At 41.3% G+C, this 25,706-nt stretch overlaps 1 protein-coding gene across 3 annotated transcripts in view; it reads right to left on the reverse strand.

Moving 5' to 3' along the window:
- Positions 1-25,706, reverse strand: part of PEMT (phosphatidylethanolamine N-methyltransferase) — a 93,152-nt gene that overhangs the window by 3,859 nt on the left and 63,587 nt on the right. For all 3 annotated transcript variants that reach the window (XM_072417434.1, XM_072417433.1, XM_072417432.1), the window contains exons 5-6: positions 12,170-12,281; positions 1,951-2,025 (exon numbers count right to left, since the gene is read on the reverse strand). In XM_072417434.1, coding sequence (XP_072273535.1) covers positions 1,951-2,025; positions 12,170-12,281 — 187 coding nt within the window. The remainder of the gene's footprint in view (positions 1-1,950; positions 2,026-12,169; positions 12,282-25,706) is intronic.

Below are 25,706 nucleotides of genomic sequence, written 5' to 3' on the forward strand. Positions count from 1 at the left end.
GGGGCTAGTTGGAAGGAGGCATCATGCAACATTTTGCTATAAAAAAAAATCTCAGGGCAGGAATATTGGTAAGAAATTGGTAAGAAATAAGCACCATGTTGTCAGCTCACCACAGGAAGAAATCAGCTACTTCATTTTTGCAGGGTCATCATGTAATATTTTGCACTTATTGAACACAGATAACAAAATGCTTTGAATGTTAAATTGTACAGATCAAAAATAAGTAAATAAGAGAAATTCTAGGGAAAAATTATAGGGTTTATATACATTTTATGAGTACATATGCATTGTAGTTCTACTTTACCCCCACCTCAGGCTTTTTCCCTTCAATACCTGCCACCCCCTCATCTTTGATTCTTCATTGCTTTAGGAAACAAGTCAGCATTTGTGAAATCTTTATTGTGAGCTGTGATTGGCCTGATTTCTGGTATATTAGTCTATATCCACTATTTCATTCTCCATATACACAGAAATAGTACTGACATTCACACATACGCCCACATCCCAATAACGAGTAGCCATTACAACATATTTACGTCAGTTTTTTTCCCTCTCCTTCCAATTATAAACTCTCAGCGGGAGGGGACTGGTCCACTTCTGCTTATACAGGTCAAAGTAATGCGCAATAAGGAGCAAACATATGGCTTACTCATTGGCTGCATGCTATGGAGACAGCCATGTTGTACGTAAATATCCCCACAAAGTTTCCCTGTGGATGGGTGATTTGCGTGATTTATTAGTGACGGTTGCGTATATAGCCCACAGGTAGCCCACAGCAACCAGAATCTACATTTTTATTCTGAAATAACAATCATAAGAAAGAAATCATACCTGAAAAATTATGTTTTAGTGAACAAAAAATGGGCATTTTATCTGCACAGATGTTGGGCCTAAAAGGAGCTCCCATCATCCCTATGCTAAGGTCCCAGGTTTTGTATCTGCTGTGCCCAATATGCACCATCTGTGCATTGAATTCAAGGGTCTTTACACCTGTTCTGCCCATTATGAGGAGTTTCCCCCCCATCCTTGTGCTCAGGTCTGTACACCTGCAGTGCATATTGTGAGGTGTGCTCACTATTCCTGTGCTAAACTCTAGGGTCTAAACAACTGTATATCTGATGTGCCATTTATGAGGACTTCCTAGCATCTCTGTTCTGTATTCCCAGGTCTACACAGCTGCCGTTTTTAGTTTTCAGGTCTACAAACCTAGTGTGTCTATTATGGGGTGTCAACCATCATTTTTGTGTTGATATCCCAGGTCTGTACACTAGTTGTGCCTATTATGAGGCGCTTCCACCACCTCTGTGATGTGAGTTCTCAGGTCTGCACAGCTAGTGTGTCCATTACAAGGTGTCCATCACTGCCCTAGTGTTGAGTTCCCAGATGTGTACCCCTGCTGTGCCCATTATAAGGAGCGCCCACCATCCTGATGCTGAATTCCTAGGTCGCTGCATTTGCTGTGCCCATTATGAAGAGCTACCTCAATCTTTGCCATAATTCCTTGGGGCTGTACCCTTGCTGTGCCCATATTATGACTATGTAATAGCCTTCAATCATTTGAATTTCTGGTTTTACGCCATGCACCTTAAACACACTGCAAAGGACCAGCTAGATATGAATAGGTCATTGCATACCTTTTGGTGCATTAACACATGCATTTTCCTGCATTGGACCATTTAACATAAGGCATTCTATTAATTTTAAGTGCATGAAACAACTAATCTCTTGCATTTTTTTTTTTTTGGATATGTGTGTTGGGCTACCGTTCAAAATGAAAAGCAGCTCTGCAGAGTGGATTTACACATATACACGTGTTACAGTGTGTTAACGTGTGTTTTAACTGCAATCCATAGATGTAAAGCTACCCTAAAACGTCTGTTTACATCTATATACATTTATATTACATTTGCTTTGAAGTAGCTGACATAGAGAAGACTGGAAATGCCTTACCCCTCAAACAAAATGGCGACTTTGTAGCTAATGGCGACCACCGCTGTGAGCACAAGACCCGCCGGGCTGGAATTCCTAGGTAAAACAAAAGAAATTTACACAAGAACATCAGAAAGTGTGGAGAAGAGCGTCCATAATGATGTCAGACATTCCTGAGTACCCCTGACTGCCTGGTAATGACTGTATCTAGGCCATGTACTTCTTGATGGCACTTGACGCGACTCTGAAAGCTTGGCGTCCATGCAAAAGCCCCCCCCCCTCCTTAGCTAAATCAAGCTGCACTCTGTATAAGTGATGAGGAACATCTCAGTAGATGGCTTAAACAGAAAGACAAAATGCGAAAGTCGTGTCCTCCTTGAAGAAGCACTCGAGGCTTACGCTTGAATAAATGCCCGCGAATGAAAGATAAATGTGATTACCGGGCCGTCTCCTGGGAATGGCGTACCTTAAATGTTAATAATAAAACACTGCAGGATTCTATAAATAGGACGTCTTTACATCACTGATTTGCAGCAAAGCTTTTATAAAAAGCGTTCTTTGTATGTGCAATATCCAAAGCGTACATCGAATGGGCCCAGGTCTTATCGTGAGCCAGACCTTGGGGGCGGCTATGGCAAAGATTTATGACGGGTCTTTGATATCTGCAAGGTGAACCTTTATTGGCGCCTGTTAGTGGAAAAATCTGATTTTTTCTGCTTCCACAGATTTAAACTCTGAGTATTATCATAGAAGCACGTTATAGCTATAAAAACCGCAAAAAACCATACTCACCAGGGAAATATGTAAAGAATTTGCACTGCAAGCCCTGATATATTTAAAGGAAAACAGGTCAACATACAGTTAAAATATATAAATAAAAGATTTTGAAGTTCGTCCCTCTGGCGCGGAGATTTATTCAGCCCTGCCAGATTGGTGACTTGACTTTTTTCTTTTGCAGTTAAGCAACACAGGTTGGTCAATGCCCTGTCTTCAGTCTGTGATTGGACCAAGAATGATTAAGGTAGTCAGATATATGGGAAAGATAATAAATACCTATAGGTAACATTACCTTGCAAATAACCTAAAAAGAATTATCTGATGCTTTGCTTACTTTAAAGTGAACATGTCAGTAAAACATCAAGTATATACTGGCGTGGGGAGAATGCCAGGCTACCATTTTAGTAGGGTATCTTAATTGAGATGAACAGCTCTGCCATTAGAAATTATAGAAAAGTTTTCAAATCCGATCTATATGTATTGAAGTATCTATATTAGGACAGTGGCTGTTGCAGTTTTCCATGCATGTCCCATTTTTTCTGCACCCACTGGCATAGTCGGCTTGTATTGAATTGGTGTCGATGAATTGTGATTGAGTGTTATTTAACGTCTCTCTACAGCCAGCACCACAGACAAGGAAACCGCATTTTCGAGCCTGCTTTTTATAAGCTGGGCTTGCAGTTATTAATAGGAGCACAATGGGCAATAATGTAAAATTAATGTTTGCTAGATTACCAGCTTTGCAGCTTTCTTTATTATACGGCTCCCAAAATGGCCAAAAACTCTGTCATGTACACATTTTGAAGTGTGTGTTGCACAGATATACACAGTTACAGCACACCCCAGTGCACACATAAGAATTTCCTATGCATTCTAGTGGCTAGGTTTTTGGACTAATTTGGCCACCCTAATACGCTGACCAACACAAAAATGTGCATTACGAGCATAAAATTCTAAAAAGAACTCCTAAAGGTAAGTGCACATTTACTGCTCCCCTGTGATGTATATAAATATGCCGCTCATACATATAACAAGGATACAGATATCTCTATACTACCAGCATTCCAATATTGTTTCCCTGATGGTCTATTCTGGTTCTTCATTCTCGCATTTATTAAAATGTGTCTTAGAATGTTCGGGGTTATGATATAGCCTTTCCTGTTCAGCGAATGATTGCTTTGATGAATCAGCCATGTAATAAAGAACACTGCCGCATCGTGACTTGCAAGACCTCATCCAAATTGGCTGTCATTAGTTATTGTGCTTGTCAGAGGCACTTACCTTTTTTTATTAAACAGTTTATATGGTCACCAATATTTATGTACACTTGGATGTAGATTTTTTTGCTTTTCTCTTTTTATTTTGGTATCTACATAGGGATAGCAGTATACACCTGGGAGATGTTGTAATCCACAGGATCCCTTTTAGGAGAGGCCAAACTGGACAATTGACCTGGACCTCCCCACCTCCTTTATAGGCCCAGTTGGCAGAATGGCAGGGGTACAGGGATCTAGAATATTGTGCACTGGGGGATCCCTGCACACTTTATTGGTTCTGTAGGAAATTTGGTCTGACATGGGTAGGAGGGTCCTTATTTAAAAAAAAAATGAATTGTCCAGCCCTACCAGCTCTTTTTGCCCTTGGAAAGATAGCAGGCTTAGGTTACTGAGTGATGTCACTCGCTCTTACCTGGGAGCTTCCTCATATCTGCAGGCTGCATTTTCTGCCTAGGACTGCAGGCTGATTATTCATCACTACCACAAGGCCGGCTGTGGGATATGAGGGGCCAACTGGGCTGCAAGCTTAAAGTACAGCCCCAGCAAAAGTGTTTCCCTTACTTCTGTCTCTGGCCTTCTTTTCTATCCAGAAATACTGATCCTCACCATACTGACACTTTGCCTTTTTCCTATGAACCCAGACTGTTACTGGATGACCGAGTGGTGCCCACATGCCATTACATAAGCACCACTCTAGCCCAAAGTATGCTCTCCCCCACCTTGCTGTGAAAACTATGAGCAGTGAGGGGTAGGGTGAGATAGGCAGCAGACTCAAAACCTGGAGTTGTTTTTTAACAGGAATGTGCAGTGTGAAGCAAGTTGCACATTTTGGATTATTACATACTCCGGTTGATGGGGATTCAACAATTGGGAAGTTTTTAGGCATCTACAAGTTTCCAGAACTATTTTATAAAGAGAAGAGAATCACTAAAATATTTGACATATTATTCTTGCAACAATGTTAACAGAATAATCTTTACTATTTACTTTTGTCCTTAAAAGCTCTACGATTTTAGAACTTTTGATTTTTATCAGTAGCCAATGAGCTTAGAAGATTACAGTCACAAGACTAAAAATAATGATCCTTACCTTTGTGTTAAAGTGAGCCTCTAAATATATAAAGTCAACCTTATTACACCCAGCATATTTACACCGTATATCCAAATCCAATATACAAGTGTGATCTGAGCTGCCCTTATAGACTCATGGGTTCTATAAATAATTTATATCCATCAATGTCCCATCTGGTCACCACAGGCCGGTTTCTTTTGCATGCAAAGGAATGGCAATGATTCTTAAGGAATATTTAGCTATTTAATTCATATTTATTTCTTATGCTTTCTTTTTTTACTGGAATAATGGAAATAAAAGATAAATATGGTATTTGATTGGTTCTGACCATGAAAAGAAAAGGAAACGCATAAAACCTTTATACGTTCTATTTAAAGTGATTTGCCCTTACAGAATAAAAATGGGGGTTCACTTAAAAGGACAGTGTCACCCATTCATTGCAGAGTCACAATGACTCTTTATAGCCCACCCAATTCTAGCAAGGTATACTCCCCTCTCTGTGCTCCTTGGCTGCCTCCCAACCCAAATGAAGCTCTTGTCCCCTTACTTTCAGGTATGGAGGACATGAGACCTCCCATTTAACAGTATTTAGGTCTGAGCTACCAGTCACCAAGCTTTGATACATGCAACAGAGTGTGTGGAAGACAGCATTGAAGCTATATACCCAGGTGAGCATTCAGAGTGATCACGGAGCAACAAGGAGGTTGTGGACAGGTAAGTAGACCACGTTTGGGGCTGCACTATAAGAAGACAGTGTCACTGTGCTCTGAATGTCTAGGTCAGTGGGTCTCGACAAGGGTTATTCCAGAGGTTGTTAGGGTTCCTTGACCAATGAGCAATTTGTATTGGTTGTTTTTGGCTTCCTGTAAGGTTGACAGACATTTTTTCCAATTGCCAGCAATGTAAAAGGCATTTTTCCCATTCACCACCACCAGTGTTCAAGCCAGAGGGTAAGAAATTGTAGGTAGGTGGCAGCCCCTATATTGTGACCCAACTCTTTAGTAACCACCCAAAAATATTGGGGTGGTCACCGAAAAGTGCCGGGCGGTGCACCCAAAAAGGCACCTAAAAGGGACTGGGGAGAACACTGACCACACTAATGTACTGGAAGCTATGAATATAGTAATAGCAAGGGGACTTTGAAAACCTGAAAGTTATTTTAAGGGTTCCCCCATGTTATAAAGGTTGGGAAAGACTGGGCTAGGTGTTAGTATAGGTGTTGGGTACAATGGCAGTGAATGTGCTTCATCCCATTGCTACCCTGATGCATGGATGGGCTCCTATTCACCTGTGCATTATTAATTCAAAATAAATTAAGCTGATCTCCTGGTAGATTTACAAACATATATTTATATAGATGTAAGAAAAGGAGGGGCAGCAATGTAAGCCAATTGGATGCAAATTCACGGTCAAAAAACATGAGGTAGAAAGAGAGTGAAAATAGATTGGAGAGATGAGCTTATCATCTGCTTCTGCTGCTCCTTTGCCAACCAGTCAGCAGGCTGGGGGTGCAGAATGAACACTAGTATTTCCCTTCTATATTCTTTAACCGTAATATGGAATAGGGTGTCATCTTCCTGGTTGTGCTGTGTTACTTTTAAGACTTGATGCAAAGAAACACAATTCCTTTGGCAGATAAAACAGCTTCCTATTTTCTATTTAGCAATAAGCCTGGAGTTTGGCTTTAAAAAAGCCAGCCAAGTATAAGTAAGTAACAAGTACAATCAAAGTAGTGTTTAACACCCCACCCTTTGTGAGTTTCCTCCATGACCAGACTATGCCTGAGTGTCAGTTTAATAATTACAGGCCACAATTTAATTTTAAACATCTGAAATATTAATAAATTCCCCTCGTAGCTCCTGACTCTGCCGGCTTCTCAGCAAGGAAAGGATTATGTATGAAAAATGGACGTGCTAGGATCACCAGTCATTCTGGGTATTTTTAGAGGCCTGGCTTTTTTTATTCCTAGGAAAGATGAAGTTATCCACCGGCTGTGAAGGAAAACGTCCCCTCGAACGTAATGGGGTTATGAATCAAATGACAAAAAAAGCTGCTATTTCTCCAGCTCGCCGCCCCCCGGGGTTAATCTTTTCTCCGAACGATCTGATGTTGGAGTTAGTCATTTCTTTGATTCGTGCAAATCATGGAGCTTTGGCGAACCAAAACTTTCATCTGTGACCCAATACAGGACGTGAAAAAAATGGCTGCCGGCTTCAGAAACCTTTCGGGGAAACCATTGAAGGATCTGTACACCTACGTACATGAAAAAAAAAGGAAAATAGCTTTGATGCTATTGTGTTTCGCCTACAAAAGGTATCTGGTGTAGAAGCAAAGATGACTTCGAAATACACATAATGAGGCAGATTATTCCTTTACGGCCATAGCAGAGGGCTAGCACGTCCATCGTTATCCCCTGCTCTGCCAAAAAGAACACTTTGTTGCCTTGCAGTAACTCACAAAAAGCCGTCTCCTTCTTCAAAGGTGAAGATCTTTCAAGTGAAAGCTTTGCAAAAAGTTTAGCAGCTGCCTTAAAACTAGAATAAGTCTTGCAAGCTGAATTTAGGAGGCTTGGGCAGTTTGGAAGGCTAAAGCAATAATACAGGCAGCCCAAGCATCGTAGAATAACTAAAACAAAGCATGTGCCCAGCACTGTGGCTAGGATACACCAGTTGGGAGTCTTTGGCTTGTCACTCTTGCTGATGTATTTTTGTCTTCACTTGGATGGACGATGGAAAAGCTGTAGGGCAGCATGGTGGCTCAAACTATTGTCTTTGCAGCGTTAGGATTATGAAATTTGCATGTTCTCCTTGTGTTTGCATGGGCACTTTGATTTCCTCCCACATTCTAAAAACATGGAGTTGGGTCAATTGCCTTCCCACCCAAAACTGCCCTTATTATTATTAAAAGGATTTTTGTGGCACCAACATATTACACAGTGCTGTACATTAAATAGAGGTTGCAAGTGACAGTTGAATACAAACTAATACGCAGGAGGAGGAGAGGACCCTGCCCGGAAGAGCTTACAATCTAGGAGATTAGATTGCCTTAGACTGTGTTAATGACATATGGCTATGGTAGGAATATTAGGTTGTAAGCCCCTCCGAGGGACTGTTGGTAACAAGATTATGGACTCCACAAAGCACTGCATGATGTGTTGGCAAATATAAATACAAAATAATAATAATAATAATATTCTAAATGTCAAATTTGTTTTAAAAGTCAGGTTTGAATTTGAAGTCAGAGGAGCACTGGGTTTACCTTGGCAAACCCAGCCGAATTCATTGACAAACCTGTCATTTGGGGTAAATTACTGGACTATACAATTTATGGGGAGGATCTGAACTCGGGAAAACTACAAATTAGCATACACTCCTATGTTTATAAGTACAAGTTGAAACTTATCATCTAGAAGTATTTGAAAGGCTTCCGTAAAGGAAATAAACAACTGTGCTGTAATTCACAAATGGTTATTATTTGATGGAGAACACAATAAACCTTAGAATGAAACTATCATTAAGGTTAAGCACTTGTCAGTTGTAGACAGGGGAATGAGTTCTATTCTGCCCCTCTATTACAAGGAGAACAATTACAAATAATGTTCATGGAAAGTAAACTTTTTTCATAAGCGCAAAGCAAATCATTGATCAAACAAAAGCCTCTGTAACCTAAGAAATTCAGCAAATTTCAAAAAAGAGGGAAATTTAATGAAAATCGACTAAATGTAAAGGACTTATATCATTTCTTAGATAGGCGATTGACTGCACTATACTTTTGTATTGGATCAAAAAATATTGGGTGGTCCAGGGCATTGAAATGATCAATATTCCCAGATTGAATTTTGATCCAGAAAATATCAATTGTTTGGAGAGTCGATCATCCATCCAATAGCTTATTCCGAGAGTTTGGTTTCCTTGCTGGGAAGATATTTGTAAACCATTGCCCCCAAGAGAGATGGGAAATACAATGGGAAAGTTGTCCTTTAAACAAGAAGGGATGGGAAATCCTCCAAATGGGTCTCCTGCTCCAGTGCCAACTCAAAGGTGGTTTTCCCTTTACCATTATACACATTTTCTCTGCAGGACAGAAGTGAAGGAAAAATCCCAAACAGGACAAGACAAAAACTGGCCAAGATTTTTAGGATATTAATTTTTGTCTATACATCCTGCAATGCATAGAATGTTTCACCCCTGCAAGCTTCTTGTCTATGTAATGATTCTGTGCCCTGACATGATCCACATCTTATAACTGTAGGGCGCCTCATTAATAGGTAAGCAGCATAATGGCCTGTTGCGATGCCATGTGCTATGATAACATCTTACAAACCAGGTAGATGAATCAGACTGAAATTGATGATGTTAAGGAGGATGTAAGCCAGTCTCGAGTGACTCTGGTTAGGGCTGCGGGATCACAAGAGGCCAACAAGAGCAGAAAGTCACAATGCAGCCTGAGCCAGCCACTTTAAAGACCTTGGAGGACCTGGTGATGAATTTTTCCAACAGCCAATGCACCATATGAACATCACTGGGAAGTAACATTGGTAGATAGAAGCCAATCAATTAGGATGGTGATCAATATAATCCGATGCAGCACACCCATCCAGGATTTGCTGAATTTCCCTGGGTACTGTTCTGATGTGGTGCAAGTGAAGCTCTCAGGCTTAATCCATCTTTGGTATGCGGTTTTTTTATATCCAAAATTCAGCATCAGGAGACAGGGTCAAGGTATGCAGAATGTCAAGAGGATGAAGTTCCAAATTAGAAAGTGATTTATCACGTTCAATGTAAACATCATCCTTCCTATCCCTAATGGCTTAGGCTCCGACTATGGACTTCAGTGTCCAGGCAAGTTATCTAAGGAGAAACTTCCTCTTCTGGCATGGGTCACCCTTGTAGCAAAAGTCTCGAAGCACATCTAGGCTCCTGACAAATGAAGTCCCTCCTGCATGTCCCTTGTTCAGAGGCTTCTTCCCAATATAAGGCAGGTCTTGGACCACAGAAGGCCTCTCTTCTCCTCCCCAACAGACAAAACATCAGGAGACCTCAGAGATTTCTAGTCCTACACACCCAAGCTTCTATCTTTCCATGGCTGAGAAACCCATACATCCCATTCCCACTATAAATAAATGCCAAAGTTGCCCACTGGTAATAGACACACCTGGCAAGTGGTAGGCTTCCATCTCACTAAATCTAGTCTTCTTTTAGGCAACCAACCTTCACTTTTCAGAATCAGAGTCCAGAGCTTTCCAGTAGGTTCTAGATCTTTATAATAGTAACAACAGCTCTGGATTGGAGGTAAGGAAGGCTTTTGAATGTTCAGATTTTTTTGAAAATGATATAGTTGTTCTATATTGTGTTAATATATTATGCAGGAGATTTGTAAAATTCCTGAACTTAAGGAACTCAACTTTGCTAAAGTTGCTTCCATGTCTCTGCTTTACAGAGACATCCGAGTACAAAACAATCCTGCGTCCTCCTGTGGTGTTGTATTAAACTACTTTAAAATCCCCTCGAGACAGATTTGTTACACTTCTATGAAATAACATTTCTTGCACAAGGGACGGGCAACTCATATGGGAACTGCTGGATACAGTGTTATTACAATTGTCCGTGTTATAATTTTATTACATCTTCTGCCAGCAGCTGTTAGCAAGGCCTGATTGTGCTAATACTAATCTTCTATCAGCTTCTTGATGTATTGATGCAAATGGGAACAAATTTACATGGCTGTTGATTGCTATAATTGACAAACTGTGCTGAGCCCCCCCAAAGGCCGGGGTTTGGTCACAATGTTTTAATTCATTACAGCACAACCTATGACGAGTCTTTCGCCTTTCTCTTGGCAACTGGGCCTAGTTACTGTAACTGCAGGGAAATATACATTAAATTGGTCAGTAATTTGCTAATGAGAACAATAATTAAACAATGTACTTTGTACAATTAGGAACTTTGCACACCAGCTGAGCTTAAAGCTGAATTCCAGGCAGTGAACGACAGCTTTTCAGTTGCTAACCCACTCAACTCCTGCTCTGCATGCGAACTTTAATTTACTCTGCAAAAACTAGCTTAGATACCTCATTTCATGCTAAATTGTTCAGGTCATGTAGAATCCCAGAAAATGCAAGCTGATGCTTTTTCTTAACAGGTCAGTAGGACTTAGTGCCGTGTCCCTGAACTCAGACCGGTAGCTGGTGCTGCACAGGCACTGGTGGTAAGAGGAACAAAAAAGCTACCTAGTTCTTAAAAATTATCAAGATGACTTCCAGTAGGTTATGAAATTGAAGCAAGGGTTTGGTTGGTATAGTAGGCTTGAAAGGAGAATATTTTCAATACTGCCGGCTTCTCCTGCCAACCATTTACACAAAGGCACGGGACTTTATTCATGCTTTCCATGTGTGCAATCATAGGCAAAGGACTGCTACCAAAGTCTAGAAGTCTCAAGCATGGATATCTTTATTGTTCAGGCACGACATACATACAGCACCAAGGTTCCATCTAGAGATGAAGAAGCCTCAGCATTGGGAGCATTTTGTGCCTAAAAACATTAAATGTCTCCTTGGGAAACATTGTAATCTCTCCTTGGGAAAATATGAAGGTTGGCTGTGTTCTTTTGCCTTTAAGGGTATGGTGGAGGATATATATCCCACATAATCATTGTGACTTCAGGCTTAAAATTGTACCAAGACAATTGCAAACTTATTTGGTGGTGTACAAACCCTGCACAACCCTGCTGGGAAGCTAGAAATTTGTAAAGACCTATGGGGACATACAGCATGAAGAAGGTTGTTGCACATCTATTGGAGGATACCATGGATGTGGAGCAACGTACATATTACACTAAACTCTTCCACAATTCCTCTGACCACCAATAATTATGTATTTATTAAACAAGTGGATTTGTGTTCAAATGCAACTAGTGCCTGCATTTTGCTTTTAGTCAGCTTTGCAATACCAGGCTTCGCCAAAGTTAGTTTTGGAGGGGGGACAAACTGGACAAATGCCAAGGGCTCCTTCCTTTTCCATGGCCCCAACCAACAGAATGGCAGGATGTTTAGGAGGGAGGAACTGCTTGCTTAAAGTTAGGCTTTAATTTAAATTAAAAATAAAAAGTAGACTTACATCAAGGCTAATCCCAGGTAGTTTGCTGTGCTGCCCCAATACATAGGATTTTCCATGACAATGAATGGGAAGCAGGTGACTTTCTCATCCATTAGGATTCCAAAGTAATCTCCTAAAAAGCAGAGAAAGAATAATGTTTAGATCTCGGATGAATGAAAAAATGATTTCTGTGTTGGCCACAGCAGCTACTTTTCCATTGCAACATGAAGGCAACGCAGATATGAAACCCAATTCTTACCGTGCAGATTATCGGACGTATGCAAGTATTTGAATATTCCTAAAGCATAATAAATGTGCAGGCCAAATTATTCTAAACTGCAGTCAATTTAGCCTAAAATACATAAACACTCAAAAGCTAAATTGTCACCATATATTTGACATCATAACTTGCAACTACTAATATGCAAATACTTTTTGGTGAATCTGTTGCAAAGTTCCTGACCTGGAGATCTAAAAACTTACTTTTTCAACCCAATTGCAGGGTGACAACACTAGGCCACTACTTCTCAATAGAAGTAGTGGCCTCGCTGTAGTTCGGTATACTCCTTAAACAGGCAGCCCACTGGCAAATTGGAGCAGTTTGCACAGCAGGCTGACAATAGTGCTTCTAATTTAGAGGCTGTGGCTTAAGCTGCATACAGTTTATACATTTTTGTTGTTGGCGGAAAAATGACAGATGTCCAGTTTTATAGGGATAGAAAAGGGGGGAAAGACAAGAAAGAGGCACCCCGCTGCATCCTCCTCCAACAGATATGATATTGGCTGTTACCAATGGGTTGTTTTGTGATCCAATGTGGCGGATGGGTAAAACAATGGGCCTGATTGGTAAAGCTCTCCAAGGCTGGAAAGGATACACTTTCATCAGTGAAGCTGGATGATCCAGCAAACTTTGAATGGATCTGGTCCAGGATTCAAAACATTTGCCAGACATTTGAAGAAATCCATTTCAGGTTTGTTTGATCACCCAGCTTCACCAATAAAAGTATATCTTCTCCAGCCTTGGAGAGTTTTAATAAATTAAGGCCATGTCATTAGATCACTGCAAACATGCTTCATCTTCATTTTTTGAGAAGCTCACAATGGTTCATCTCAAGTGTCAATCATCTATCATGTGTAAGTGTTGTCAGCCTGCAATAAAGTGCTGCTATTGCCATGACCTCCAGGTGAGAAACTTTCAACAGAGCCACAAAAACGGAATCACTTAAGAAACTGTATAGAGTAGGAAATGACCTTTCCAATCCTTTCCAAATAGGTGCCATCATTTCAAAATCTTGTTTAGATCTCAGTAAAAAAAGGAAAATGGTTTTGTAAAACCCCGAAAAACAAATCTTTCAGCAGTGTAGGTATTTATCGGATGAAATATCACAAGTCTAAATATACACAATATAGTACTGAAATGGTAATAAGGTCTGGGGAAAAATGTGTTCTAATGATCAGGTCCAATTTCCTGCTGTTGGCGGCTGCATCGTGCCAACGTCACGCGTGTTAGTAAGGAGATGGATTTCCCGGCAAGGCCTGATATTTATGTATGTACGATGTAAAATATATTCTAATAGGAGATGTAATTACGTACCTATTTCCACTTGTGTTGGTGCACAGTAATAGGGCAGATTAACAGGCATGGAGATGCTCATTAAATCATCCTGGAAACAGCATGGATAGAGGAATGCTGGTGATTTAGAAAACTTAGCTGAACAATCCCAATTAAATACAGTGTAGGGTGGCTACAGACTGGATATAGCCCCCACAGGCACCCCAGAACAGGCATCCCAGAACATAACACTGACCCCACTGGTACCCCAGACCACAACACCGCCCGCACAGCCTCCCCAGATTATAACACTGACCCCCACCACCCCCACAGGCACCCCATATCATAACACAGACCCCACAGACACCTCAGATCATAACACTGTTCCCACAGGCACCCCAGATCACAACACTGCCCTCACAGACACCTCAGATCATAACAATAAACCCCACCAACCCCGCAGGCACCCCAGATCAACCACTGCCCCCATGGGAACCCCAGATCCTAACACTGACCACACAGACACCCCAGATCAAAACACAGACCCCACAGGCACCCCAGATCATAACACAGATCCCACCAACCCCACAGGCACCCTAGATTATAACAATGACACCACAGGCACTCCAGATCATAACACTGGCCCCCACAGACACCCCAGATTGTCTATCTGCACCCAAAGGCACCCCAGATCATAACGCTGCTCCCACAGGCCCCATGGATCCTAATGCTGCCCCCACGGACATCTGAAATCATAATACTGCCTCAACAGACAAGCAATTGCAATTTCTAATAGTAAGCAATGCTAGTAAGGAAACAAACATATGTAAATGTGTTTGTATATGGTAATACATATTATTAGCAAATATTAGGGACAGTTCTTGACAAAATGCGGTCCTAGGCATGTTCGAAGTGGGGAACCCAAATGTACTACATTCCAGTTCCTGAACCCTTGCCACCCCTATGTAATCCTGCAATGTCTATGGACTTCCAGTTGTTCAGTAGGCATTACAAAGGCATAGTCTACTGTTATCAGCCTGAGAAATGCCACGCAGCCACTGATGGATTACATACTGTGAGAGTGTCCCAAAAGTGTCAGGAAAGTGATAAAGGCTCCTGTGAAAGAGTATGTTTATAGTAGTTGTGTGAGGTTTTTAGAAGGAAAAACCAGAGACTTTAGAACCCTGGAGCCAGCCAAGAGAGTGAAAGGTTGGGTTCCTTGGCCCAACCCTAATTTGGTATATATCCACCTGCACTCGGGTGCAAGGGGAGGGAATAGATCAGCAAGAGGCTGAGGGAATTGATCAGCAAGAGGCCGAGGGAGAGCCAGAGTGAATTCCAGGCTGAGAGAGAGCCAGAGTGGATCCCAGGCTGAGAGCCAGAGGGTTCCAGGCTGAAGAGAGAGCCAGAGGGTTCCAGGCTGAAGAGAGAGCCAGAGGGTTCCAGGAAATCCAGCGGTCAAACAGTACTACAAAGTTGTCAGTTAACAGTACTGATATAGTGTATGTGTTAGGAAGAGAGGACACCAATGGAGGTAGCCGGATGCCCAGCCGGGCTACTGTTTATTGTTTTGTTATAAAGCTGTCAAGTGTGTGCTGTAACACCTGGCTAAAATAAATACTTCTGTTTATTTGGACTTTTGGAGTTTGCTGCCTCTTGCATCCCGTTACCATGAGCAACCCCCAGTAATATACCACAATATGTACGTACATACGATGGATAACATACATAAGTGGTTGTGAAGAAGCTGAAGGAAGATCAGTGGCTCTTAGATGTAACAAAGGATGGAAAAAATCATCCATCTACTTTAGAAACAACATTGTAATGTTTGGCTGAAGTGAACATTTTTTTCTGAATTTACATTTTCTCAAGTATTTCACAAATTCAGAGTAACATCCACTTCTCTGTGAAATTCAAGGGTCACAAAATCCTTTCCAGGAACCGAATTTGTAAACTGTGGAGGTAAACTTCTCATTCATCTGCTGCTTTCCCATCTGCTATGTCTCATCGTCTTTCTGAAGAAACATAAGGACCTGGATCATATCTGGCAGACCTCTCTGCCCCTATATTTAGAATAGCGGATGCAGAAGATGATCTGAATAGATGTTTAACCCTTCCTGACCCTCCTACCCCATCTACTCTATTAGCATCTGTACCAAATTCTGAACTTACGTGTATGCAAAGCCTAAATATATGTCCCATTTGCTCCCTTTGACCTGGTAAATATATATTGGAAAGCATTTCATTATATTTTGCAAAAAAATACCAGGGAATGCCAGAAATCCAGCTTCTAACTTCCTGTGTTGACCTGACCTCCCATGTTAGCCCAGCCCAGTTCCCCTCTGTGGACTACAGTGCTCTACTTGTAGGATATGGGGATGTAGAGAGGGCGAGGTTTTGAAGAGCCCTCTGCACCTCGTTTTTGTCCCCACTGCTGTCTATTGTAGTGCTACAGTGTACAATGCAAGCTCTGCATTTCTTGCACGATCATCAGGTATTTTTTGCACTTATTGAACACACAAACACTTTTAATAGTTTACAGACAAAAAGTGAGCCAATCAGAGAAGTTCATTGTTTGGTTTTACATACTTTCATAGCAACATAATATTTTTTGTTTTGTAACCAAGCTGTGTCATCGAAAAATCAGATTAAAGGGAAAAGATGTAAAATGTATCTGCACATCGCACACTGAGAATGTTATTACCAAACAGCAATTCTTAAAAGAGCACAGCGAACGTCACCATCAAACGCAGAATATAAAAGCTTTACTATTAACCTGCCATCGCCGCATTACTGTAACTGCTCTCCGCTTTGCATTTCAAAGGAGCGATGAGCGATATTGCAGAGCGTTGCGAGTGTGACACAGCTCCGCGATGGCAGCGGGTATTTGATTCCTAGGTGCCATATTCACACCTCCCTGTGGAATCCAACTTCTCCATGGAGATTGCAGCATACAAAAGGAATGGGGATTGCAGCTGACTAATGGATGGGGGGTGCATATTAAGAGGTTACAGGGTTTTGTTTTACCAGAATGCTCTGATTTCGTAGGATCTCATCAGGTTTCGCTCTTCATAATAAAATCATTACATGAATACCAGGAACGGGTTTACGGAGAATTGGCTGGTCATCAATATGGTAATGTATAGGAATGTAGGTGCATGTGACGTGAGTCATGGCTAACCACTAGCTATTAATGTGTTACAGGGAGGTCACGTTGCTGCTGGTAAAGTGGGCACAGCTGGTTTGCGGTTGATGTTGCCCCTGTGGTGACCTTTAGCCAAGAAGTGTTTGGACTCTTCCAGGCCAAGTTCATGAAACTGGTTAAAATCACCCTTAACACAGGCACCTGCAAGCACCTTAAAAGCAATCTGATGGTCTTTGGACAATTGGTTACATAAGAAGCTTTATACTTACCCATTCAGTAGGTGATGGGTAGCAATGGGTGCCTGTGCTATCCAACACTATGCGTCCAATTTCATGCTGCACTATGGGTGCCATGGTTCCTCCTATAGTTACAGTGATGTAGTTGCTGGCAGGAGGAACCACAGCACACAGTGGGGACATACCCAGGAAATTTGGATAGAAGTGGCACCCAGGCTTCTTCAACAAGGGCAAAGTTTAACCTATTGCCGGTGGACAGGTAAGTGAAAAACTTCTTTATCACAGGGTGCTTTTCCTTAGAATGCGTATTGGACGCACATGCACACCATGAAGCAACGCAGACTGCATACCTAGGTGGGTTGAGTTGCCATTGATTTTGAATGACATCCCATACACCACCTGCATTGGCCGTTGTGAGAAAAGACTGAGGTTTCTTTCCACCTGCAACAGACTGATGATATTGTGGCCGTCCAGGTAAAGTCATTTTAATAATAGAGTGTCACTTTAAGACAGAATATTTAAATTCTTGGAAGAGCCTAGTTATGACGGTTCACTTTTCAGGCCTGCATACCCAAAGCACAGGTTCACCTTCAATGAGCATTAATAGAAAGAAAACTTTTATATTTGTGATATACATATTGTGATCGGATTACATTAAGTCCTGAAAAAGCCTATTAAGTTATAATGACACTTTAAATACATGCAGGAAAGTGCTTAGGGTCACTCTGCATGGTGAGCGAGTTGGCAATTTGTTCTAATTACCCATAATTCTCCAGTGTTCAGCAGAGCTTGCAGGATGCCCATTATAGTCTGATACCCCCAGAGGGGCTCTGGAGGGCCGAACCTGGGATACCAGAGCGAGTCCAGACACGGCGCTGAAGCCCAGGGGGGACTTTGTGAAGTCGTGCATTAAGTCTGACCAATATATAAACAGTAATCATTCATCCACACTTATGTGCTGGCCTCCTGCTTACTGTCAACGCACGATCTGCAAGCTGCCCCAGGTTCACAGGGATCATGATCCGATAAATACACGGATGTGTTGTTATTAAAGTCTAGGTCAACCTGAACAATCAACGTCTTATTTTCTTCCTGTTGATCTTGGTAGTGTAACAAACACCAATCCCTGCAATTTCAGGAATTAGAATCGGAGCCCATTTATAGCAGGAAAAATGTTTATTTTCTGTACCTGCAGAATTTTGCAGGGATCAATGTGCATGCAGGGTAGAAATTGACTGCACGTGAATATTTTGTCCTGACACACCTAAAAAGTGTACTGTTTGGTTAGCCAGTTATTAGAAAATGACTGGTTCACTATACAGCAAACTTCCTATGTAACCTATATAAGGCAAAGCACCACATTCATGTGGATCCATTAGGAGCCTGAGGATCACCTTCCCAATCCTGTCCTGCTATTTATTATCATTATGTATTCTTTAGAGAGCTGATATATTATGTAGCACTTTACAAAGTCCATAGTCATGTCAACTGTCATTAACTGACCCACAAAGGAGCTTACAATCTAATGCCCCCACCAAAGTGTCCCTACCATAGTCATAGTCTCTAATGCCCCAACCAAAGTGTAAGTTACCGATCAAAGGCTAATGCCCTTACCACATTTATAGTCTCTAATGCCCCTAACAAAGTTATAGTGTATTGTACCAACCATAGGCTACTGTCCCTACCACATTTTTTCTAATTGCTCTGCCAAAGTCTAATGCCCCTACAACAATGTCTAAATGTCCCTGCCATTGGCCAACGTCCCTATTATATTCATGTCTCCACATGGCCCCATCAGTCATAGTCTCTAATGTCTCTACCATACACATAGTCTATTCATAGACCGTCAATAAAGGCCTAACCATAGTCATATTCCATAATTTCCCTACCATAGGGTAATGTCTGTACCATAGACATAGTCCCTAATAACTCTACTATAGTCAGTCTCTAATGTCCCTACACTACCCAAATGTCCCACCCTAATCATGATCCAAAGTAAGCCTAACATAGCCATAGGCCATATTTATCCTACCACAGTTATAGCCCCAATGGTCCTAAAGGATAATGACACTACTATACTCTATAGTTCTATACTATAGTTCTGTATTCCCTACCATAATTATATTCCCTAATATCCCTACCATATTCCTATGCGGGGGGGGGGGGGGGGGGGGAGCCCATTTATAGCGGAAAAATGTTTATTTTCTGTACCTGCAGAATTTTGCAGGGATCAATGTGCATGCAGGGTAGAAATTGACTGCACGTGATTATTTTGTCCTGACACACCTAAAAAGTGTACTGTTTGGTTACCCAGTTATTAGGAAATGACTGGTTCACTATACAAATGGAAGGGGCATACAAACCCCATGTATATTGCATCCTGGTTAAGATTGGAACCCCAACATTGCAAGATCAGAGTTTTAACCTGTGAGCCAACGTACCTCTTAGTTCAGTTATGAGGTTGCACATCACTCACTCCCATGTGACAGCACTCATTGGTACGGATTGGTTGCTCAGGTACTCTACCTGCCTCTTTGGCTGCCTATTCTGCCCCTTGCATTAAACATAAGGTCATTCCAACCTTCTGATGCGGCAAAAGGCCATGAGAGCCTTGTATGTAAATGAGATGCATTGTTCAAGCGAGTCGTGTTTCGTGTCAATGCCACATTTCCATGTCATCTACATGCTACAAATAAAGGTCAGAAGAAAAACGCACTCAGAGGGAAGAGATCACAATGATGTCAGGCCCTTGACATTAGCATAGTAAGAACACGACAAACACTGGGAAAAGGAGGCAATAACTACACATAAACAACACGAAAGCACAGACATAACACGCCTGGAAGACAGCACAACACACGCATGTTTTTCTGTAATTTGCTTTTGTGCGTTCTTTACCATTTACTACTAAAAGGCTGACTGCAAGGTTGGAGTTCCTTTGAACGGGATGCTGGTAGTGACTTGTTGTCACCTTGCTTTTGATCTTGTATGGGCGGTCTGTGTGACTTGCGGCGTGCCCATCTTACGTGTATTCCTAATTCATATTTTTCAGTAAAACGTGGCCTTTCTGGCGCACGTAATTTATTTAGTATACAAGATAAATATTTAGCTGAAACACCTAGACGTTCAGCTTTAAATGACCATGTGACATTACTATGGGCTTTTTTAAATGCGTAATATGTCGGCGCTAAATAAATACAAGACAATAATAATAATTGGACTGTACATACCTAGATTCTCCAATTAAGCCACTGAGTAGATCGCCCTTTGAATCTCTTCTTTAAAAGCACTTAGAGGCACGCAGAAATTTACATAAATCACACTAAAGAGCATTTCATTGTTTTTTTCATTTATCAATCTCTTTGTTCAGGATCTGAAAGTGTCTTTGGAACCTTATACTTTTTCACTGGAATGTCTACCTACGTATGCATTCTTGTACATGGTTGTACTTACCTGCAGTTTCCATGGTAACAAAAAACACGTAAAACTGGCATTGCATATCTTACCTTGTGATCCATTTGTACAGTGGTCTCTGCTCACAATATTACATCTGTCTGCTGTGAAATATTTGCTTTTTAAAAGATTTAGATCATGGCTGTTCTCTTGCGATGTTCTTCTGGCTCCATCATGCACTGTAGAGGTCCCAGCAAAGGTAATAAAAGAGGTTCATGATGGTCTACAGCAGCATTTCTGCAGAGGAACTCCTGATAAAACCTATTTTTTGGGTGTGCGTATGATAAATGCCCCATTACAGGTGAGAAGGAGGAATGTTCCCATAAAAGTGGTGATCTGAATGCCACCCTAAAATGATATCTGGTGTTATACATTGGCTCAAGAATTATGCAGGCACCAGCAGATCACATTCACGGCTCATGGAACCACTAGCAACCTGTGGAGGAACCCAAAGATTCCATAGATCCCTGGTTGTCAATAGGCGGGCTATAGTGTTGGAAAAGAACTTCGTTAAGGATTAAGAAGCCTTTGGGTCCCAAAGGGAGCGCTAAACAAGTATATTAACACACATTTTGCTATTGCTTTAATGTGCATTGTGTTAATGCAGTTTATTAATAATCATTTGGCTGCAAATGCATGCCAATGATCAAAGCACATTTTACACAGATTATTATTATTACACAGTATTTATATAGTGCCGACATATTACAAAGCGCTGTTCAGTGTACATAGCCATGTCACTAGCTGTCCCTCAAAGGAGCTCATAATCTAATGTCCCTACCATAGTCAGATGCCTTTAAAACAGTCTAAGATCAATTTTCCTAACTGAACGTTTTTGGAATGTGGGGAGAAACCCACGCAAACACAGGGAGAATTTGCAAACTCCATGCAGATAATATCTTGGCCGAGTTTCAAACCTGGGACCTAGCACTGCAAAGGCCAAAGTGCTAACCACTGAGCCACCTTGCTGCCCACACAATTTCACGCAGATTGTCACCATTGTAGCCTACTATATTAGTAATGTGGTATGACTTGTCTTTTAGAGAAAGAGTGCAATGAGTAAATATAAAGAAAAACTTTGTAAAAAACATGCACAAAAATCATGTGAAAAACATGTAAGAGCAGATCCTGCTCCAGTAATACCTGCAATACCCATTTTTACAGGGTTACTCTGTAAGCTGTTACATTGTTGCCAGAAATATATAAATAAATATATATATATATATAAATATATATATTTTTTTCTATTTTTTTTAGGGGTTCCTTGAGCAATGAGCAGTTTGTGCCTCTCAGGTAAGTTTAGGTGACACCAATGATCTGTAAGGGTGACATTCTTCCCAATGGCCAGCAAGGTAAGAAGAATTCTTCCCACTTACCACTATGCTAATATACAGTGAGCTGTGGATATAGTAATTATAACAGGGGGTCCCTGAAGACCCAAAAGTTTTGTTAAAGGGTTCCCCCATGTAAAAAAGTTTGGGAAAGGCTGCTATAAATAACTAAATCTGATTTGATAATCGATAGAAGATGGTCAACTCTGGACCAATCAGGGGTCAAAGCTGTCAACGTTCTGACTAGGACTGCAGTAGACAGCAAACGAATACTCTTATCAGTGTGGCGATATTCCTTCACTGTCCAATCACAGACTGGGGGCGGGGATATGACCATGCCTTGTTGCTTAACTGCAGCAGAGAAAAGTTGGGTCAATGACGCACCTGCACCTTTTGGCTTTCAGGATCACAAGTCTGGCTGAAAACATGATTAGTAAGCTGTGCATATAGCTGTCTGGTCATCTTCAACATCTTCTCTTTGTTACTAATTATTAGAAGAGGTGCATGCAGGTAAGTCTTTAGAGTGTCAGAACTCCATCAATCATTAGGAAGATTTTGGTACCCATGTGGTGCAATAATGTAAGCATGTTACTCTTGTATTGCCTTGCTTTAATGTACATTGTGTTACGGCCGCCCAATACCAATGAATGAACGCTGATAACTCTGCACAGCAATACCAACTTAATGAAGGTCAGCAGTACAGTATGCACAGGGGTAAAACAAAACTCATTTTCTACAACCTGGACTGTAGATTTAGGACCATACTAACTAGATATATGCAAACCAGGCTAAAGCTAGGCCAGCCAGGGTGGATTGATGAACAACATGGGCGACTGCTGTACTTTTTTCACCGGAGATGAGCACAACTGTTTTTCTCAGGAGAGAATCCTGCTAGTCCATGTATCTTAAGTAACAGTTACAATTGTAGCAGTGTTTTTTTTTTTTATTTAATAAAACGTTTCATTAAGCCTGAAGGCACAAAGTGCAATTATTTACTGCTAATGAGGGTTTTGTGGCTCTCTAATGACATATAAAGAATGAAGCGATTTTATTTATTGCATCACTGATTCCGTAATGCACGGGGGCGACATATGCGTCAGATTTTCCAATGCAATTGACAATGCTTCCGTCAAATGGTGGCAATAAGTAGAACGTTCAGTGTCTGAGACAGCCAAGGTTTTGGCCATGCCAGGGACTGTGACAATTGTCACCCCCTCCTAAGGTCAGGGTTTTCTTCTGCTCCTGTGTCATTGTTTGCACAACTGTCATCTGTAACTTTTATTTATTGTACAGCGATGCAGACTATGTTGGTGCTTTATAAATAAATGCTATTGTAGATTGTTTTGCCCATGTTTTGGAAACGATTCCTGTCCCATAATACACAGAGACATGATGGATGACTGCTCAATGCCACATTGCCCAAATGCCATTCATACCTCATGGTTAGTCATTCCTGTCACACTTACCTTTAATACCGCAGATCCCTCGATCTCGCTGGTCTTTCCCATGATTCAGACCCACGTTGTCCTGGAATTCCTCTTTGTCCCAGATGCTGCCATCTTCTGTCTTCTTCTTGTCTTCTTGCTACGTCACCCAATCTCACACTGCGCAGGTGCGAGATTGGCTGACATAGTCGTTGTGAAGAGGAAAACAAAAAGGGAGAGCGATCTCACTTTGCATGTGTGATTTTGGCATCGCTTTCTCCTTGGTGAAAAAGATGCCCCTTCTGTACATCTCATTCAGAGACTGGGGAGCTGCTACACTTGACCACACTGGTGGCTGTGCAGTGTGGTTACTGCTTCACTATTAATATTATCCAGTGTTTATATAGCGCCAACATATTACACACTGCTTTACACGTCACTATGGCCGCTGCTGCATTCTGCACGCAACACATTCTGCAAGCAAGATGAATATTCATCAACTGCCAACCAACCGCTTGTGTGAGCTGCCAGCAAGAACAAACCCTATGGGGTAAGGGCTCAGTGTATAGTGTATTGGCCTGGATGGAGAACGTATTAGGGGCTGCTATATAGGATAACTTAGAGGCCAACATTTTGTTTTTAGCATCAAACCTGCTTGCCAAGAAATACACTGCAGACCTCAGATACCAATTATGCCATTCTTTTTTTTATCTTAGCAGTATAAAACACTGGAAATAAAGGTGCTTTCTAGTCTGTAACTTATGTAAATTTCTCAGGAACTTCTTTGATATGACTTGCAGCATATATCCAGCACGATGGGTGCAATGGGTCTTGTACTGAGGCCTGTTAAATAACAGGAGCTCTGGCTGCTGTTAATAACACCGAAGACTTAAAAGGAATCTTACCTCAATTATTTTTTCCCTCGTTGCTCCCTGCCAGGAGAGTGACGAGATTGGCTCATCTGGACCCTCGCTGTGCGGTTACTCATCGTTACGCGGTTAATCACAAACTTTTTTCTATTTGTGCTGTTGACCTGGATAATGCCGGTTTGTGTTGTGTTTTACATAAAACTTACACTGCGGTAAAAACGGTTACGGGCTACAGCTGGTAACTCGCTGAATATTGCAGTTTTACATGCAAAATCACAAAGTTTAAAGCTGAACTCCAGGCAGACACAACCTACACACATTATTGTGGATCTGTATTTAGGAATATATCATTAGTCTCTGGGACAAGGAGAAGGAAATCAGTTGTTCCGCAGAAAGAATAGAATGAAAGTTGTCAGTCTGCTTTCACTGTCCATTCACAGGCTGGAGGAGGGACAAGACCAGAATGTGTTATTTATTTGCAGAAGGGTAAAATCCAGTCTCTTGCCAGTGGCAATAAAACCTCTTCTGAACAATACGTGATGTAGCAGGTGTGCTGTCATGTTTCCCCATGAAAACGTAGCGGAGCCAATAATCAGAAAATCAAATCTGCTTTTTACTAATCAGCTAGCCATTACTGTGCTGCCCCTCGTCATCATTTCACATTTAAAGCCTTAGGACCATGGGGGAACATGGCAGTGAAATGCAGACCAACGGGCAACGTCCAAGTTAGCAGAAATAAGTCTATCTGTGGAAGGGGCTCCAAAACCGTAATATGTCATGTGACTAAATACCTTCAGGTAGAGAATATAAAATATGAAGATTTACTAGATTTGCAGAGGAACACCCTGCTACATAACTAACTACTTTAAAGATGATCACTGGAGTACATCAAGCTTTCTCTACTTATTCTGGGGTCCGTCTACAGTACAGAGCAGAAGGAAAAGGAACTGGGGGCCTAGCCTGTCATGTGATTAAAATTTTAGGTAAGAACAGGAAGATGAAGTGGGAAAGGTTTTTTTTGTCCATCCTGGTGCTGAGTATTAAACCCCATTGGCTTAAAGCAGAATAAAAACCTTAAAGTCTATATTTAAAAATCAACCCAAACCCTACATACTTAGTTATTTCAATTAATTCTGCAAGCACAGTACTTTTATTTTACTTTAGAAACCTTTTTGTGATACCCCACTATGGCCCCTCCCATTATGTTAGGTTCTGATCCCATGCATAGCAATACAATTAGAGGATTTAAGAGCCTTTAGAGAAAATTACAGCCACAGAGGGCTGACAAAAAGTCTGGGTGGTCCATTGATCTATGTGGGAAAGAAATGGAAGATACGAAATAGGAGGCATTTGGTTGTCCAATTTGGAGGCAGCTTCCACACATCTGGAATAGCAGTTTGTTTACTGTTCGGATGTTGTTTCCGTTGTCCTCCATTGCTGTCCCCAATTTCAGATCTGGGGAAGCCCTATACACTATACATTATCCAGGCTAAAGTTTAATTTGTTTTCAGCAGACATTACAGGTAGGTCCATAAATATTTGGACAGA

The sequence above is a fragment of the Pyxicephalus adspersus genome, chromosome 7 (assembly GCF_032062135.1).
Source record: "Pyxicephalus adspersus chromosome 7, UCB_Pads_2.0, whole genome shotgun sequence".
NCBI classification, from domain to species: Eukaryota; Metazoa; Chordata; class Amphibia; order Anura; family Pyxicephalidae; genus Pyxicephalus; species Pyxicephalus adspersus.